General features: G+C 43.1%; 1 protein-coding gene and 1 long non-coding RNA gene across 5 annotated transcripts; one reads left to right on the forward strand and one right to left on the reverse strand.

The window, feature by feature from the left end:
* Positions 1-5,168: 5,168 nt before the first annotated feature.
* On the reverse strand, positions 5,169-8,560 carry LOC142059677 (uncharacterized). 2 transcript variants are annotated; one of them, XR_012661481.1, is made up of 2 exons: positions 8,125-8,560; positions 5,169-6,113 (listed from the first exon to the last, which is right to left on the reverse strand). It is a non-coding gene; the product is annotated as an uncharacterized LOC142059677 (long non-coding RNA). The 2 variants fall into 2 exon arrangements; XR_012661482.1 differs by having other exon boundaries at positions 8,132-8,543.
* TRIM59 (tripartite motif containing 59) lies at positions 8,444-17,078 on the forward strand. 3 transcript variants are annotated; one of them, XM_075098581.1, is made up of 3 exons: positions 11,012-11,217; positions 11,937-12,040; positions 13,739-17,078. In XM_075098581.1, the coding sequence occupies exons 2-3, from the start codon at positions 12,035-12,037 to the stop codon at positions 14,972-14,974; spliced, it is 1,242 nt and encodes a 413-aa protein (XP_074954682.1). In that variant the 5' UTR covers positions 11,012-11,217; positions 11,937-12,034; the 3' UTR covers positions 14,975-17,078. The 3 variants fall into 3 exon arrangements, with proteins under 3 accessions (XP_074954683.1, XP_074954684.1, XP_074954682.1); XM_075098582.1 differs by lacking the exons at positions 11,012-11,217; positions 11,937-12,040 and adding an exon at positions 8,444-8,836; XM_075098583.1 differs by lacking the exon at positions 11,937-12,040 and having other exon boundaries at positions 10,996-11,217.
* The last annotated feature ends 2,461 nt before the right edge of the window (positions 17,079-19,539 follow it).

The following is a 19,539-nucleotide window of genomic DNA, read 5'->3' on the forward strand; positions in this document are numbered from 1 at the left end:
TGAGATTTCTGAATCTCTTGGTTTTTGACCTGCCAAACATCTGTGTGTTGTGTAGTGTGTTTTGTAGGCTTGAGGCAAATAACTATTTTGGTATAAATATTAGGAAAGGACTAATTTACCTAATTACATAGTGTGTATTCACTAAGTAGATTAGGGCTGGTTTAATGTAGGGAACCCTTAGAGGAGGTAAAATGCTTAAACTGGTCTCTGAGTTGCAATGCTGTAAGTAAAATTACTCCTAACTTCACACTCAAGTATCTTTGTGAAGGATGCACTGTAGAAAATGGCTGTACTGCTAGGATCTGTTCTTGTTAGGGGTAAGAGGATAACAGACGTTTGTAGCAACTTTTACGTTTCCAAAGGTCTGCAGTTGCTGCCAGCAAATCTCTTTGGCACTTCCCCTGATGCAATACACTTGCAGAGAATGACCTTAAGCTGGTGCTGTTCTAGCTGCAGCCTGACTTCCTTACGCTCTCAGTGGTGGTGTGTTGGTTTTGGTTTTTGGTGGGTTTTTTTTAAAGTGGAAAACTCTCACCTGCTTTGCAGCAGATCCTGTCACTACCAAAATACGGAAAGCTTAAACCTTTCAGCATCCACAGGGTGGCAGTATTTGGAGCTCTTGAGGAGCGAAACTGAAGCCAGTTTGTCCTATGCCTTTTTTGTCCCCAAAAGTTGCAGTTCGAGGTCATGTAATTTATCATGTTGTTGGGGAAAGGGGCATTGTTTGGGAGGCTTGGGGTACAAACAGACAGACTTACCTTAGGAGTACTAAAGAGGTTATTAAGTCATCAGAAAGCAAAAAGAGTTACTTAGAGGTGCAACTGTGCATTGCAATGGAATCACAGAGCAATTTTCTGCCTATATGTGAAGATGAATAAATTTTAGCCTGTGACTTTACTGAGCAGTGGAATTTGGTCATGAACAGAAGCAACTCAGATGCTTCCCTTCTAACATGAAAGCTGTGACATCAAGTGTCCTTCTCAATCTGTTTGGTAGGAGAACATTGCTCCGTGACATTTAGATTGTCTGTAACCATGCAGATGGTAACTCTTTGGTCACTGATTAATTCTAATAAAAAGAAGCAAAGATGTGGAGGCGAGGTTCTATATTCATCTACTCTTTCAGGATTTTGAAGTAGCTGAAAAGCTAATTTTCTGAACTTAGGGTAGCAGATATCTAGAAAAATACCTTTAACTTTTGCCTTCTTAATATTTTAATCTGTTGTATAAGCGATTCCAGGTGGGAATTTTATTCCAAGGAGCAGCACTGTTGGGACCAAACTGGCACTTCAGGATCCTTGGGGTTGGACTACCTGATTTAGCTAGGAGGAGTAGTTATGTGGAGGGAAGAATAGTATGTTGAATCAAAAGGGAGAGCTTGAGAGAAGTTGACCGTGCTTCTTTCTCTCCCGCTACTGGAAGTAGAACAGTCCCTGACTGCGAGAGGCCTTTCAGCATAAGAGAGCCGTTTGCTGGATGTGTGGAGCCTTGGGCAGAGACATACCTTTCATCTTTCTTCACAGAATGGCATCTTCTGGCCGATCACAAGCATTCCCACTAAGTTGTCTACTTCTGCTGTTCCAGTACTGGAACAGGCTAGTCTGACTGTTCACACACTATCCAGAAGTTATTTTTTAGGATACCAAGCAACTTAAAAGGGTTTAAAGAAAGTGAAATGCTGGCTAAGGCAACTTAGCCAGCTCTGAGCAAGAGACCTGACAACTTCGGTGTAAGCAGGGCTCTGCTCTTACACAATTTCAAAAGTTTAAGGAAAACAGTGCACATATCAGGAAGAAAGGGGGGTGACTTTCTGCTTGAAAGTCAAGAAATCTGTATTTGTTAACAACTCCTATTGCATGGTACGATGCATAAATTACCAAATTACTTCTGCTGCTTTATAATTAAGAATGTCATCTTATTAATACTTGTAGACTCTGCCACTTCTAACTATGTTTCCTCAACTCTGCATGTCACCAAATTACTGGCAGGAATGTTGGTCACAAGGCTGGAAACAATTACCAAAGTCCTGCATCTGGATCAAATAGACTTTATGAAAGGAAACTTAGTAGCAGAAAATGTGTAAAGTTTACAAACTCTTCCTAATAGCAAATTTTAGCTACTGCCAGATTAAAACTCAGAAGGCAAACAAAATTGAAAGAGTTAATATTGCTTTGATACCTACAGAAAAGTGACTGGAAACTTAATTTCCATAAAGAAAATCCCCTTTTTCCCTTGTAAATCCCTTCAAGTGGGGGTCCTGGGTGTATTCTGGTGGTTTGGTGTGCTCCAGAGCTGAGGCAAATAGTTTTCTGCAAGCTGTCATTAAAACTCATAAATATATTTGATATACTTTTAAATGCCTATAAAAAAACACTATTACTGGAAAACAACAAATGTGGGAAACTTTAAATCCCAGCTATTGGTAAACACGTTACAGAAGTTTTGTAATTTGATGGAAAGGCAGATGGTCAGTAGACAGACTTATATCAGCAACACCAGATGATGGCATGAAGCAAGTACATGATTCCTAGAATGGCCGCTTTTCAGATTAAATGTTGCTTCATCTTGAATTCTTAGTTTGTTTTTATGTACTTAAAAGAATTGAGTGTAAACCAGCACACATTCTTATTCTGAACATCAGTTATTTATATTGCAAATTATTGTCAAAAGCTCCCTTGTTTGGTCTTCTGCTTCTGTAGCTTTTTTTCTTAAGACTTTCCTGGTGTGTTGAGGGGAGGTAGTAGAGGGGAAAGGATTATAACAAATCTTTATGTACCCTCGAAACAAAACTACTCCCAGATTGAGCGCCTGTGCCATTTGGACTCGTTCAGGCACTGTGGTTTGCTAGGAGGCTTTCTCTGTTGTGACAGTATACTTAGTATAGGTCGTGCAGTAAAGTAACAGTATGTTGCCCTCCACCACCACAAAAATTGGAATGTTGAGCTGGAGGAACATCTTTCAAGAAACATACACTGATTTAGACCTTTATGAGCTTGGGGTAGGGGAGGGAGGGGAGTAGTCTGATACCATGGACAGCTACAGACCCTTAGTCTGAAATACAGTTATCTTTAATATATTAAAATGAGAAGGGAAACTGATAACTATAGTAACGGATTCAGCACTGAAATGAAGGCAAAAATCTGAGTGCTTCGTCAGCTTCGGTGTTTTCTTAAGTGGCTGTTGGTGTAACCAGTGAAGTTCTGTGCATGGCTGTCATGGGTAAACCCTTGCCCGAGCAATATTGCAACAGTTTAGTTGACTGTGTTACTTCCCGTCTTACAAGCTTGCTTTTTCTTTTTTTCCTTAACTATATGCCAAATTTACTTCCTTCTTATTTAAGCTGTGTGGAATCTGTCACAGATTTGGGCTGCTTCACTTATACTACACAGTTCATACTTAGATTTCAACTTCCTTCAGCAAGGTATTCATAATGAACAAGAAGTGTGCAGCCACCAGTTAGGCTTTAGCGGTGGAACCAAGGCTTAATTTGCAGGTTGGTCGTATTGTGGACCTGAAAGAAGGCTTTCCTCACCTAAAATGTTGTGTTTCTCTAATTGTATGACTTGTTCTAATAATACACTCAGTTACAAACATTTATCGTGGCTATATGGTATTTTTATTTTTTAGCTGCTGTGAGTTTGTGTGTTTTGCCATGTAATAGCTTTCTAGAATTCTACAAACATAGAAATGCAGGTATTTTTTTTAATGGGGTGAACCTCTGAAGTGTGTTCTAGATTACTTGATTTGTACTGAGACACAAATGATATCTGTGTTTCTCTGTTTTATGTTAGTAGACTTGTGGGATACCTATTTTGCACTAGCTAAGCATCTTCAGCAGGTTATTACTGCAGCAGACCCTACGAATGCAGTCAGAAGGGGGCTGTCTGTTAAGCTAATGTATTCAGAATGGCTCTGGCATTGGTACATTGCAGACTGTCAGCTGTCTGTCAGACGCAGACTGTTCTTTGACCACTGGCCCATTGTCTTGTCCATTGCACTGTCTGCCAGATGCAGAATTCTGCTGGAAGATACCTATCTCCAAAATTTCATTTGCAAAGATTTGCCGCTGTGATGCAGTTAACGTAATGCTAACAATGGAACATCTGCGTGGCTGCAACCTCTTTCACAAACTGGGCACAAGGGCAGAATAAACCAGATGTGAAGATTTATGTATCTGGCTTAATATTACTTTTCCTTGTTCAAATAAAAGTTTGAGATGACATATCTGTAATAGAACGTGGATTACTGATCTGTCAGTGAATGCACACATTCTAACTCTTACGAAATGTGCTCTCATCTTGACGTACCCAGACTCAGCAGGTGGTTTAGTAATGACCCATCTCTGGTATAATGGCCCATTATGTGACATAATCCTCCAGCCAATAGATCTGTTCTCTGAAAAACAAGTTATTTTCTGGGTTAGTTTTCAGCTGCTTCTCTGAGCACAGGGAGATGGATGAGGCCACCTTTGCGACAGAGGCAGACTGGCCCAAGTTGTGAAGCTGGTAGCTGGGTTAGAAGTTGGGGCAGGGGAGCAGGAAGGTACTTCACAAATGAAACAATCGGCAGAAACAAGGGTACGCAGGACTTGTCTCTGGTACCATCAGCAGGCAGATTAATACAGTTGGCAGGGATCTGCCGACCTGTAATTAAGGGCAAGGTCATGACTTAAAGAATGGTTCTGACAGAGCAAGCAACTTGTAAAACCTGGTGACTTCAACTATGCCAGTCTTCTGGCTTGAAAGGATTAAACTGTAAGGTAGCAGAGAGTAAAGGGGGGAATTTTCCCAAGTTTACCCCAAACTCCTATAAAACTAACATAAGATGTGCTGATTATTTACATAAGAAAATAACTAGCACTAGCTCTAGATCGCTCATATTTTTTCTCATTCTAAGCATAAAAAAAAACAAAACCAAAACCTTGTACCTGCAGTTTTGTCCTATTCTCTTTGATCTATTCCTGGCAATAGCTCGGGCTTATGAATAAACCAAATGAATGCTGTTAGCAAAACTTCTACTATGGGACAGATGGAATTATATAATGAAGGACCCAGCTTGAGAAAGAAATACACTCTTTGGACTAAGGATTTGCAAACAAATACGTGAAACACTCTTGCAATCCTACTGTAACATTACCAATATGCAGAATTGCCCCAGCATGGAAGTAAAGCTGTTTTAATATTTATTAACTGTTTTAGGTTCCACAAATCTAAGACAAACCTAAACTGAAATTCTTTACTTAAATAACCATATCTATTGTTTTGGTATTAATTTTAGAATTCTTTCTAATTTTAGAGTTAAGCAAATATTTGGACTATACTTTTTTCCTCGCTTTGCTACTGCATCTCTTCTGGAAAGGACATTAACTAGTTTTAGAAGAACACCTTTAAGACATCTAAGTCCTGTTCTGAAGTCAAGAAGGGCCTAATGTTTCTCCAAACCATGTTTTTTTTAAGGAAGGATTGGTTTTTCAATATCTTACGTCCCTTTTATGGGAAAATAAGAATTTTACTGAAACTTTCTAATTCATAAGGTTTTCTGGATACATTCTCTTACTGTGGGGTTTCTGGAGAGCTGCCTGAGCAGGCCTCATGAGGTAATGCTTGTAGTCAGTACCTCTGGGAAGAGCTCTTCCCTCTGTCAGCCTTTTCCTTTATTTGTGGGGAAAACCTTTTCACATTGTCTTTCCTGTTTTGAAGGAAAATGCCTCTTCCATTTTGGAGTCAGCTGTCTTCTGTATGATAAGGAGACTCTGTGACATTTGAGCTTGTATCTGCTTGCTTGGGAGAAAGACCTTCCTCTCTTTGGAGGTCAGTTTCCTTGCAGATGAAGTTGACACCTCTCTCTGCTTGGGGTTCAGCTGCTTCTTGCTTGAAGGGTAGGTGATCCCCTATCCAGGGCTTAGTTCCCCCCTGAAGGAAGGCGGTATGTAGTACCTTAGGTAGTCCAGTCTCTTCTTGCAGCGAGGAAAGGAAAGCCACGCATGATGCTAGTGCCATCTTGTTCATCTGTGGGGCAGGCGTTTGCCTCTTGCTGCTGGATCCTGGCAAGGCAAAGGTGCCACAGCAGGTTCGAGCTGTGCCAAGGCAGTGCAGCTTGAGCTGGTTGCAATGGCTGCGAGGGCACAAGCAAGGATACAGAAACAGGAGCTTGAGCCAAAGGTCGAGGAGAGGCCCAAGGGCCAAAGCGGCTGCGCAGTGCAGAGGTTGTGCCTTGTCAGTGCCCAGAGACTGGAGCTCGTGGCCGCTGCACTGGCAGCGAACAGGGCAGCTGAGCCCTGCAGGGGGAGGGTGGCCATTCTGCCCTGCTTCAGCCCCAGAAGTCAAGCAGTGGGCTTGCAGCTGCTGAGGATGGCTAGCACGCAGCAGAGCACTGTCAGGTTCAGGAGGGTCAGTCAGTCCTGCATGGCCCAGTAGTGGCCAGTGAGGAGGGGTGTCTCCGTGACTGGACCTCAGACCACAACCCTGTGAGGCCAGGCTGCAGCCATGCATATCATCCTGAGGGATAAGCACTGGGCTACAGTTGCTTCTGGGCTGCCCCTTCTCTGCCTTTTGCCTTTCATCACTATAAGGCAGTGCAGGTGCTCGGGGCCTGTCGTGGCGCTCATCGCTGCTTCTGTGGAGCTGTGCTGGGGTAGGGTGGGGAGAGGAGCAGCTCCTGGCCCCCAACACAGGCTCCTTCCTCCTGAGCCAGTGGGCAGCCTTGCCTTAGCCAGGCAGGGTGGGGGACCAGCCAGGCCTTGCTAGGTTAATGCAACCAGAAATGCTGTGTTCAAAAAGGGAGAGAAGCAGTTAGCCCTGCTGAGGGCACCTGCTCTGCCTGGGGGCAAAAACATAACTCTATGTCCAGGAATCCTGTAATCCCAGGCCCTGCAATCAGCCCCATTCAGAACCAAACACACTCTCAAGTACTAGAGCTACTGGTTAATAGGTCAAATCCTACCTGACATTCCTGTTAAAAATCATGCAGGTTGGTGAGTGTCACTAAAATATCTATGTCCTCCCCTTCCCCCTGTCATTGAGAGGGAAAAAGGGTACATTTTTAATCCCTCTTCTTCCCCTGCCCATTTTGGTAGCAAAAATAAGAACAATTTTATCAACCTACCCTCCATGGGGACTATATTGAAAGCCGGTGTATGCAGAGGCATGATCAAAGGAAAAAGTATTACAAACTAATTCAGGCAGCAAATGTAATCAACAGCCAACAGAGGTAGCTTTTTTGTAACAAAAATGGGAAACCATGGGAGTTGAAAAATGTATGGGTTTGGCTTTTTGTGGGTTGGTTGTTTTTTTTTTTAGAAAACTTGTTTATTTTGAGCAAGTTGCACTTAGATGGCAGTGTCTGTACTGCCACAAGTGGAAATCCGGTGATAGAAAGCACTATTTTTCAACTTGTTAAGGTTGAAAAGTTGAAGAACTTCAACTTGATTGCATACAACACATTTCAATTAAAATTGTTAAACATTGAAAACTAAAGTGGTGTAACTGACATGAAAATGTATGAATTTAAGGCTAGTATTACATCTTCACACAAAAAAGACCAATTACAGCTTGATGTAGTATTGTAAACTCTGTGCCTGTCAGCTAAACTGATAATTTGTTGGAGCATGAGGTTTTTTATTATTCCAGATATAATTCCAGATGTTTCCCAGATTTGTATAAGGTCTTCTAAATAGCAGTTTTAAGACAGTTGTTTAGGTAACTTTTGAATGATGTATTATGATTTACGTTACAACATTAAATGAATTTCATTTTTAAATTCACTGTAAAGTAACATCTGAATAACTTTACAGTTTCAGTTTAGTGTAGTTCTATCTGTAAATGTAGAATAATGTGGAGCACGAGAAAAGTCTGCACAACACTGGGTGGCTTGACTGATAAAACCTTAAGATTGAGCAGTGTCACAGATGGCAGTAAAACACTGTCAGTAACCTTAGTCCTTATCTGTTTACTTTCTACTGCAATCTGTGTTTGCTCAGCAAGATGATGAGCTCTCTATTTTTTATTATAGCACCCCAGTTTTAATTTACGGCAGTAGCAGTTTGCTTCACTTAAAATACTTTAACCGTCTTCAGTAGCCGAAGTAGGTAAGACAGCTTAAATTGAATCAGACCATTACCACTTACATTTTACCTTTGTGTCTGTGATTAGCAGCAGGCAGAGGTCTGTTCCTGCACCCCCTGAAGCAGATGTTGGAAGTTTTTATGGCTCTTGGTTTCCAGATTCTGGCTGAATTCCTCCCAAACTGTGAAGAAGAATCAGTTTGGCGAGACGTTGATTACAGCGAGTGCAAAAAAGAGCACCGAGGCGTTTCCACTTTAATTGCCTTAAAACCTCGCGTTTCATTACTGATGGCGGTGGCGTCAAGGGTTATCTTTCCTGACCAGCGACTGTCCTGCCTTCCCCCCTCTGCCTTGGGAATGCGCGCCGCGGGCCGGCTCCCTCACGGCCGGGAGGGAGGGAGGGAGGGAGAGGGGCCGGCCGGCCGGCCGCCCGCCTGCCCTCCCGCCGCTATCGCCCCGTTCGCTCTCCCTCACCGGCGGATGAGGCGCCCCCCGGGGCGGCCGTTAACGGTTGCCCGCCCGGTTTGAAGGCGTCGCCCCGCCCCGCCGCCCGTTTACTTTCGAACGGCGCGACCGTTGGCCCCCCGCGCGTGCGCGGCTCGGCGGCGCCGTGGCCCGGGAGGGAGCAGGCGGGCGCGGCGGTTTGAAGGCGGCGGCGGCGGCGGCCTGGCCGTGCCGGTCCCTGTCCCGTCCCCGGCTGCGGGCAGGGTGGAGGTTCTCCGCCCCTGCCCCTGCGCAGCGTGGCCCCGAGGCGGCGGCGGGACCGAGCGCCCAGGTAGGTGACGGCCTCTCCGGTGCGCGGCCCTCTGAGCTAAAACCGCCCTGGAAGCGGAGCGGCGTCCGGACTGGCGGCTTCCCCCGCCGTCTGCCAGTGAGCCGCGCTGCTGTGAGGAGCCAGCCTCGTCCCGGGCGGTGCGCAGGTCTCACCTGCTGGGCCGCTGCTTTCGTAGCCTTTAGGCGTGCTTCTGTACTCTCAGCGAGGCTTTGGTGTTAGTCTCCATCCCTTTTTCTAGTTATTAATACGGGCACAGTTCCCATCGTTTACTAGTTGCCGAATGGGCTGTGGGGGCTGGCAGGGGGTCTGCAGGTGACAGGTAAGGCCGTTGCCTTCCTTCTGCTAGCTCCACCGCCCAATACCAAGAGTCAAATGACAAGTGATCGCTCAAGACCAGAAGCTCTGACAGAGTTTAAGAGATAAGGGATGGAAAGCGAGTCTTGGCAACAGAATGCGAGTATGGAAAGGACGGAGCAGCGCATAGCTGCTGTTTCGAACGTGGGAACTTGTCTGCTACTACAACACGCTTACACAGGGAGCCGTTGGAGGGCTGTACAGGAGGGAGCTGTCAGGTCGGCTGGACAGGGAAACTAGACAGGTTTCTCAGCTGTGTTCATCTCCTTTCAGGTCATAAAAAATAGGTAAAAATCTCAGATGGTGTAGTAGCTGTGGTAGGAACAAGGACTAGGGGCAGAACACCCCCAGTTGGTAATTGCTGTGACTTGGGTCTGGGGTATTTGTGGTGTGGGGTAGAGCAGCATGGCTGGAACAGAAAGGTTTAATCTTTCTGACTTCTGGTGCCCAGCCTGTTGTTGCAACCAGCAAACCTGGCAGCTGTGTAGCAGACTCCATTCCTTTTGATGCAGCGACAAATACCAGAGGTGCGCTTTGGCCTTCTGTTTTTTTTTTTTAAAAGTTGTATTACCCTTTACTGTGAGGGTGACTTATAAATGGAAAATACTGCCCATAATGTCACTTAATCTCTTATTTTTGCACAACATAAACTTAAGGTTTTTTGCTGGTGTTACAGGAGGATTTCACAGACTGCTATGGGATGGGGCGACAGCATGGATTCTGGCATGGATTTAGTTTAAGTGCAGTACAATGTTGAAAGTCAAGTTGAGTGTTACAGTGTCCTTCTGGAAAAAGCAGACATCGCTTTCTGTCCTGACAGTGGTGCGAAGGAGCAAGGAGCCTGGCAGCTTCTGGCTGCTAGGGAGGGTCTGCCTTACGTGCCCCTCGTAACATTTTGTTTGGGCTGTCACAACTGCTGCCCAATGCCAAATTCACCTTTTAAAACCCTCCAGAGCAGAATGGGGTGTATTGGCTTGTTATAGCTGGCTTTTGCTATAAAGCAGTTATTTATCTGTCTAAGTGCTGATGTACGCTGTATTCAGATATAATTGTTCTAAACAAAGTCTTGCATCATTAGCTGGATGAGCAGCGGCCTGATCGCTAGGTGAGGAACACAGTGTTATCAAGGAACATGCTACATTACTTTGATCTCCTTAACTGAAAGCTTTGGCGGATAAACTGTAATGCAGGTGCGCTGCGTTACACGTTTTCACCTCGTCTACAGTATCACTAATTAGAAGAGGATAAAATCAGAGCCACTTAGCAGGCCTTCTGTTGCTAGAAGATTTCTGAAACTCACAGTATTACTAGCACAATTACCCTTCTGAATTTTTAAAATACCTTCTAGTTTGTAATTTGCTTATACTGAGTGACTCTTCTGGTAAATATGTGGGTGTATACACACACGTGCGCATATTTGCTACCACAGTTGTTTGGAATGTTTAAGGGAAAGTATCTGCTCTGTGCAGGGCAGCATTTACCAGCTTCCTGCTACTTCTTTTTTTTTCCTAAAAAACTTATTTTCTTTCTCTTTGCTTAACTCTGTGATGTTGGGTCATCTCTTTTTTCGGTGGCGTTCCCAGTCTGCTGGCTGATTGCTGTTCACATACAGACTCTTTCCTCCATGCTGTTGTCAATGCAGGATGAAACTGAATTTTGGGATTTCTACCTTCTGCTCCCCTGGTACAACTCTGCAGTAGTTGTCTAGAACAAATTAACAAAATGCGGGGTGCCTATAGCAAAGATCAACATTTGCATTCTCAATACTGTTTTGAAATTGATGAGTCATAACTAAGAAATGAAGCGCTGTGTTTCCTGGAGGTGACTGGGAGGAGGCTGCTGTGGCGGCGGGGTGCTGGAGCCCCGTGGGGTGCCCCACACAGCCTCACACAGCCTTGGCCTGTGCCCGGAGCAGCTGAGAGCAAAAGCTCCCGCCCTACCACTGCCGGCCTGGCTCACCAGAGCTGCTCGCTAGCAGGCAGCTGCTGTCACTTGTTATATTTCTCAGTTGCCTGGGAAACAGAGCGGTAAGTTTCTGTGGAAATGGGAATTTCAGTCCCTCGGCTGCGAGGGTTATGAAACGGCCCCGAAGTGAGCGCAGGCCTGCAGGCTGGCTTATCGCACTTTAACCTGCTCAGGCTTGTGGTAAGGTGCCTGGGTTTGCTAGGGGGAGGCACTGCCGGGGGTGGGGGGCTGTTGCTCCGGCAGAGTTTGGAGTGGTTCATGACAGGGTGAGAAAATTTTTGTAAAGCTGCTCCTTCGTTTTTATGTTAGCGAGCAACTACTTTTCAGTTAAAACAGTTTTTTGAAGATTGATTTTATCTTGCCCTTTGCATAGCTCAGATAAGCTAGATGTGTGTTCTTTATAAAGAAAAATTCCCTCCTCGAACAGTTCCTTTGAAGAGCCATAGATTTAGGAAAAAATAGTGATTTTAAACATAGAGGTGTTTTTTAAACTGTATTCATTCTGTACATGTAAGTGAAAATAATGAGGGTACCTACTAAAGATTCTTTCCTTTCTAACCACAAGCAAAAACTTAACTGATTTTTTTTTTCCTTTGGTTTAAGTGGAATTGATGTTCCCAAGATTCATAATAACTTTATACATAAATATATAGATATATATATTTTAAAACCCACCCTTAAATGCATTTCCTATGGGAATTAATTATAAAAAAATAATTTATCTAGACAGTGGAGTAGATTTGTTGTTCAGCTTCCTTTCATTATTGACACATTTCTTTAGTTTCAGTGCCTGGAACATCACTTACAAATGTGAAACTATTAACATATAGACCTGAAGAGCTTCGTGTTGCCACAGGGGCTGATTGGAAAAGCTGAAAAATGAAGGTCTGTGGCTCCCCGTAAAAAGAGAAATACCTGATGGTTTTTAGTGAGAGCAGTGCAGTACAGTGTCAGAGAGTTGTGAATGTCTTTTGCTAAACGTCTGTAGTACTTGATATTAGTTTCCTTTAACTAGGGGAAGACAGTAGTTAGTTATAAATGCTATAACACTTTTTTTTTTTTCTAATTATTATTCAGCCTGGTTTTACAGGGCAGAAGAAATCTGATCAGACTTTGTTGAACAGTTTCACTTTTGGTTGTATCAGCCTATCTCAATGAAGTGAGATGAGCCATGCTTATTTCTGTACAACCAGATAGATTTCCCTGTTTAACTCTCAAAGAACCAGGGTCTAAGTATTTAGCTTCTGACTTCCATCAGGTTAGCTCTGTGCCTTTTGCAGGAACAATGCTGCTTCATTTATTTATTGTAAATTGTTTATTAGTGCCAAATTTACGCCTTATTGTCTTTCAAGATTCCAAATGCAATTTAAAGTTTTGTTTTCAAAGGCGCTTATATTTAACAATGCAATTCCTTTCAAGTAGATTCACTTAAAATAAATGCAACTTTGTTAATCTCGGTGTCAATGAGAAATAGTGATAGATTGATGCAAAAATACCTGAATGCATTAAAAAATTAGGAAGACACGTCTGAATAAAATAGCCTCCTTAAAAACATCTCATAGCTAGTTATCTTCCTGACTGAATCCCACAAAGGTTCAGCAGCACTTTGTTCAGCTGTGTTAGCCCAGCTGCATGTTAATTTTTTTCACATTTAGACCCTAAATCGAGAGTCTTTGATACTAAGTGCTTGGACAATTTCTTTTTGCAGTGTAGCAAAGTCTACAGAGTTGACTGGAGCTGATGAAGGGGCAGGAAAATGTGACACATAGAAAAGGAAAGTTTGTACTAATTACTCCAATTTTTTTTTAACAGAATGACAAACAGAATTATGATTTATTATTAAAACTGGCATTAGACTTACTGTTATTTGTGACTTTACAGTGTGATTTCACTAAGCTGGCAAAGAAGAACACGGCAACGTTACAAAGGATGGAAACCGAAAGTTAGTCTTTTAGTTTTGAGCTTAAAGTAACCCAGGAATGACACCACGAGTCTGATTACTGTTAGTGGTATTGTATTTAAGGGCCACTGAGTTAGACTCTCATTTCTGCCAGAACCTAGAGATAGCTTTTAGTAAATTTGACTGCTTAGTACTCTTATGACTATTTATATTACAAAAGTAACGTTTGAAAAATGTTAGGGGAGGAAAAAAAGGTTCTGTACTTATTGTTCTGTTCTTCTGTTGAAAATGTTACTCATAGTGGGAGAAAATTTTCATGATTCTTAAGTTATTTAGAAACTTCAGTTCTAACTTTTCTTGCTCTCTCCTACTGTTTCCCTTTGTAAAAAATACCTAGTAGCAGATTGCTGCTTTTCTTAACTTTTTAAGGTAGAAGTTGGATACGGGTGAACACTATCTAGTCACTTAGATCGTAAGTGCAGATCATAATTTGCTGAAATCTTTGAACCATTGCTCACTTTCATTCTGTGTTTTTAAATTTTTTTCCCCCTCAGCAATAAATTGCCCGTGTTACTGGTCGTTAAATGTCATGCCGCGGCGCTTCAGTTAATAAAAGGATTTTAAATGAGTTGACTGTAAAAAGAGGTTAAACCATGTTTTTCTTTCTTGGTTTTCTTTTGTAGGACATGCATCACTTTGAGGAAGAATTAACGTGTTCCATTTGCTACAGCATATTTGAAGATCCACGCGTTCTGCCCTGTTCCCATACGTTCTGTAGGAGTTGTCTGGAAGGCGTTATTCAGCTGTCGAACAACTTTTCCATTTGGAGACCCCTGAGAGTTCCTCTGAAGTGTCCTAACTGTAGGAGTATTGTTGAAATTCCTGCCGCTGGTACCGAGTTGTTGCCTGTCAACTTTGCATTGAAAGCTATTATCGAAAAATACCAACGGGAAGATCACACTGATGTTGCAACCTGCAGCGAACACTACAGGCAACCGCTGAATGTTTACTGTCTCTTGGATAGAAAGTTGGTGTGTGGCCATTGCCTTACAATAGGAAAACACAACGGTCATCCCATAGGCGACCTTCAGAGCGCCTACATAAAAGAAAAGGAGACTTCTGAGAAACTTCTCGAGCAACTAACTGATAAACACTGGTCTGATGTATGCTTGCTTATTGAAAAGCTGAACGAACAGATGTCCCGGTGTGAAAGCATTGTTCAGGACGATAAAAAAGTAGTAGTACGGTATTTTAAGAAACTAAGCGATACCTTGGAGCACAAAAAACAAGCTCTGCTGACTGCACTGGATGAAGTTAACGCCCACATTTTGGAAGAATATCAGCCCCTCATTGAAAAGTTGAAAAAAATAAGGGAAGAACAGCTGGAATTAATGTCACTGAATACATCTATTCAAAAAGAAGAGTCCCCGCTTATTTTTCTTGAGAAGGTGGATGATATGCATCGACGTATAAAAGCCTTGAAACAGAAGGAACTGCCGGATGTTAAACCTGTGGAGATTTATCCGAGGATTGGGCACCTCTTGAAAGATGTGTGGTCTAAAACTGAAATCGGTCAGATCAACAAGATCCTCACTCCAAAAATAAAACTGATTCCAAAAAGGAAGTTAGGCAGCGAAGGCAGTGGGAAGGAAGGAAGGGAATCTGAAGAACTCCAAGCTGTAAATCCTTTAGCAGTCCTGCTTCTTTTTATACTGATAGTGGTAATTGTGTTTTCATTTCACAAACCGGTATCGTCAGTTGTAATCAAAGCTACTCCTGCTTATGTCTCAGAATTCTTGCTGCTTATGTATCAAGATTTCTGCACCCATTTCCACAATATAGTGAATATGCTGTGCCATACATTTAATTTAGTGATGGGGTTTTGGGGAGAATTGTTTATCTTTGACTATTTTCAATGATTAGATCAAAAGTTAGTGAAGGAATCCACAGGATTTTTTTTTTTAATTTCTACTTAAAAATGAGATTGTTAAAGCTCTACACTTCTTTGTTTCCATATCCTTTTTTTTCTGTACTGTATAGATTTCCTCTTAGGTAACTCTTAGTTAATTGAGAAGATTTGCAACAAAAAAAGGCTTCCTTTTCTGCTCACACAATATGGTAGGTTGGTAGGTGTTTGTTTAAACTGGAAGCTAGTCAGAAATGATGTCTGCCTAAGAAAGCTATAATCAGTTTACAGATTGTAATCTGGAGTCCTGGTTGTAAAAACTCCTCAAACATCTACTGTCTTTTTTTTTTTGGGGGGGGGGGGGGTAATATTATTTTAAATAGTTTTTAAAATAAAAGCGCTACAACATTAAAGGTTAAAAAAACCCACCTCAGACAGCAAGCTGGCTAGCCCTGGACGAGTCACTTGGCTGCTAGTTCTGGTGTACAAAACCTCCTATTTTGTGTTCTACTGAGCTCTCTCTGAGTGTATTTGAACCGACAGACTTGTGGTCTTCAAAACGTGTATTCATGGCCCTGGGTTTTGCTTTGTTCATTCCTGGTTACTAGTAGATGACATGATTTAATCTTTTTTTTTCTTTTAAAAATCTTTGTGTCTTTCAAAGGGTTCCCTCCACTTTACAGAGCAGTATCTGTAGGACTTCTGGAGAAATACTGCATACTGTTTTTTAGTGCCAGCTGTGCATAGTCAGGTGTTTGTTTAGTCTGGCAGGGAGCTCTCACTGCTTACTAAAATGAGCCCTGACTTTTTGCTAGATCATGTAATACGTGATGAAAATAGGTACATACTGCAGTAACTAAAAAATCTCCCACTGAAGTCAGGGATATAAGGATTTCAGATGTTGTCAGGAGCTCTTAAAACAACTTGACAATGAGGGTAAATTTATATTAAACTTTTCAGCACAAATAACAGATCTTTACCTGGATGTAGAGGAAACACGATAGCATTGTATTCTGCAATCAAGTGATCGCTAACACTCTTCACTACTTCTGATGAGATGCTCCAGTCTAAACTATGCTCAGGAGCGAAACCCCCAGTGAAAGCTGGTTTTGGCCTTCAGTTATTAACAGGCTGATGACAGGAGGTCCTGGGGCAGCCTTGGAGCATTGCAGTTCCAACAGTAGAACACAGGTGAGCTTGCAATTCACTAAAAAAACCAAAAATGAGTATTTGCCATGTCTGTATTTGACTTGATAAAAATAATAGCATATTCTAGCATTAGGAACATTCCTTGGCTGTTGTATGTTTTTAAATAGTAAAAGTTGTTTCAAGAGCGATTGAATCCGGAGGCTAGGCTTTACCTACTTGGTATGATAAACCCTTGTGCAAACCAAACCTTGCCTGTTGCTATCAGAAGACCCCAGCGGGGTCCTGTAAAATCCCATCTGCTGCCAGACTTCAGTGAGAGCTGAGGGCAAGGTGGCCCTTGGATGGGATGCTGATACATTCCTTAAGCCTACAGAAAGATCCTCATAAGGATATTGATATGCTAATATTGCTGTATTGATAAAACACTGTGTCTAGCTCCCTCCTCTGCAGCTCTGGGAGTCTGGTTGTCCAGGTTGGACCAAGGCAGGAGCCAGCGGCGTGGCAGGGGCGCGGGACTTCGCCCGTGTCTTAGAATTTGTACGTATGTGTTCTGTACTCTTTTGGTGTTACAAAGGTGAATTTCATGAATACCGCTGGTCAAGTTGTGAAATGGTGTTCAGGTGTATCCTGGGACTGGATAAATGCTGTCGTGTTTAATTTCCCAATAAAACTGGGGATTTGTTTTTGTCTTCAGCCCTGCTAGAAGGCTGTCACTTATCATGGAAGGCTCTCAAAAACCTAGAGCTAACTGTCTGTCCACTACCACGGGAGGCTTCTGTTTTGACTTACATTCTTTTTATTTTCTTGACTTTTAAAAACTTACAGAGAGTTTATAAAGCAATTTTATTTTTCAAGACTACAGGAATTTATAGAACGCCTTTACCACCGAAATATTTAGTAATTGTACTTCTCTGATGCGCTATCTATTTTAATAAATCTGTATACAAATAAAATATAGTCTTACAGTAGGATCGGCTAACACCTCGGTTTCCTTACTGCACCGAACCTTCCCTGTGCTCTGAAGCAGCGCTGACACAGGCGTCTGAACTGCTGAGAGAGAGGAAGCAGCAAGTCTCGCTCAGGCAGGACCGCAGGCGCTCAGCAGAGCTCTCCTGAGCTGCTTCATCTTCTTCCAGGTGCCCCGTTCTTTTTGCAGCATGAACCTTAGGGAGAGTCTCTGAAATGGCATGTCCGGAGGTGGGTTGATGCGGGTTTCAGCCCTCTGCATGGCGCACCCCAGGCCTCTTTTACTGACTTTTCTGAGTGCAGGTTGGTGAATACCGGCGTTTGACAGAGCCGGTGAGGTGACCGCTGGAGCACAGCATAGGCATTTTCTGGGCAGTGCTGCAAGCAGCTTCTCCTTTTGCTCTTGCTCAGCGCTCTGTGGGGTCACACAGCTGAAAGAAGCTGCTTCAGTGCTGCTTTTTTCCATCACCTGTGCTGTGTGATGAGTTTCATGTAAGAGATGGAAACTTTTTGTTCATGACACAATTTTTACTGCATTTTAATTGAGGTGTGAGAGTTTTCTGCTCTCAAACCTATGGTGGGTTCGTTCTCATCTTTTGAACTATCCTCTTTTGAAACCTCATGCTAGAAAACTATTTCTTATTGCATGCATTTAATTTAGAGTTTCTACCAAAAAATTTGTTTTAGAGGGGAAGTCTGGTTGAAAAAGATCATGTTGGGACCCAGTGGGGGGAGACTTCAGTTTGCAGGGTATGCCTTCAATTCCCAACAACTTTTACTGGCAGGCACCCGAGCAGCCCCCTGAGAACAGTGCGGGGTGCTGAGATAACGAGGTGGCCTCCGAGAGCCTGACCAGAACATCCTGATCAGAACATAGCTCTTTCAGGCGTGTCTCTTGCAGATGCAGATAATGCTTTGTCCCCCCCCCCCCCTACCTTCCCCAGCTCATTTGTGGGCACTCAGAAGTTCCCCATCCTGCAGCTTTCCTTTCTGCTCCTCGGCCTGGGTCATTATTATTCCTCTGCTGTTCTTTTGAAGGGCTGCTGTCTTGTACCGTACCTTGTTCGTGGCTGATCTCACCCATACGTTTATCCCAAAGCCACACCGCAAGACTTTCTAGCTTCATCTTGAGCTGGGAAAAGCAAAACTCTGTGCAGCACTCGCAGCTGGAGTGGGGCTGGGGCAGAGACGTGCTTTGCAGTCTGGTTTTTCTCATGGAGCATTGTGCGTGTGACTTGCTGAGCTGTGGTTTCTGAGAACTGCCCAAATGTAACACTGAGAGCTCTTCCTGACAAGCCATAATTTAGGTGGTGCACGTACATATCACCTTATTCCATGTACGTTAATTTTTACTTGTCAATAATTTGGTATAATCTTAATGTTTAACATTACATTGAAAGCTAGTCTCTTTATAGCAAATTATATATTATAATCCCTCCTGATTATGCCCAAATTATAACTCCCCCTTTGGTTTTCCAGATCAGCTCTGTGATGATGATCGTGCCTTTCAGGATGGGGGGAGGCTTTCCCTGGGTCCCTCACGCAGTATTTAAGTGGATTCAGACCTAAGGCAACAAAAGCAGGATGAACTACCTCAGGTTTCGTAAAGCGTGCTTGGTATGAAAACAGCACGAGATGGAAACATAATCAAGGACTAAGCACACAGCAGACCGAGCAGGCAGCCTAGGGTTGGTCTTAAGTCAGCTTTCCTACTGCTGGCTGCTGCCTTACCAAACAGCAGCACAGCCCTCAAGGAGCTTTTTTTTTTTTCTCCAGGAAGCGTACCACTGCCAAGCAGAGGCACTTCTCGCTCAGGGATCAGTACTAGTGCAAGCGTGCCAGATGTTTTTTGGAGTAAAACCCCCCATTTCAGTTCTTAAAGTACAAAAAAAAGGCTGTATTCAAAGCAAAACCTGTACACCGGAGTGCCAACAAGATGCTGGTGGAAATGGTGACCTAACAGCCAGGTGGTGAGCAACAGGCACAGGGTACAGCCATGTATAACCTTGCCTCTTCCCTGGGAACAATTCGGCCCTTTGTGAGGGGCAGGTAGAAGCGAGCAGATGGTAATTACTGTGTTAATAAACCCTGAGTGAACAGCACAGCCCTGGCCTGAGAGAGGGAGGAGCTGGCCCTGTGGGAGGGGAGAGAAGCGCTGAAGAGCAGCTTTCTGAACTGATTCCTTACAAAATGGCTACAAACATCCGATTCCCAGACCACGCAGCATTACATATGACATCCTTATAATGTACATGTAAATTATTCATATAATTAAATGTTAGAGGATGCTTTTTAAAAGAACTTTGCTCACTTTAATACATACAGGAAAACCCAGGCACTTAAAATCATATGCAGGACCCAAGCATTGACATCAAGCCTACCCATGGAATATTAAAAAGCAGCTAGATATAATTTGAGAAATAGGTTTTTTTAAAAACTCTGTTCATATAATTAAGATCTATA

The sequence above is a fragment of the Phalacrocorax aristotelis genome, chromosome 7 (assembly GCF_949628215.1).
Source record: "Phalacrocorax aristotelis chromosome 7, bGulAri2.1, whole genome shotgun sequence".
Classification (NCBI taxonomy): domain Eukaryota; kingdom Metazoa; phylum Chordata; class Aves; order Suliformes; family Phalacrocoracidae; genus Phalacrocorax; species Phalacrocorax aristotelis.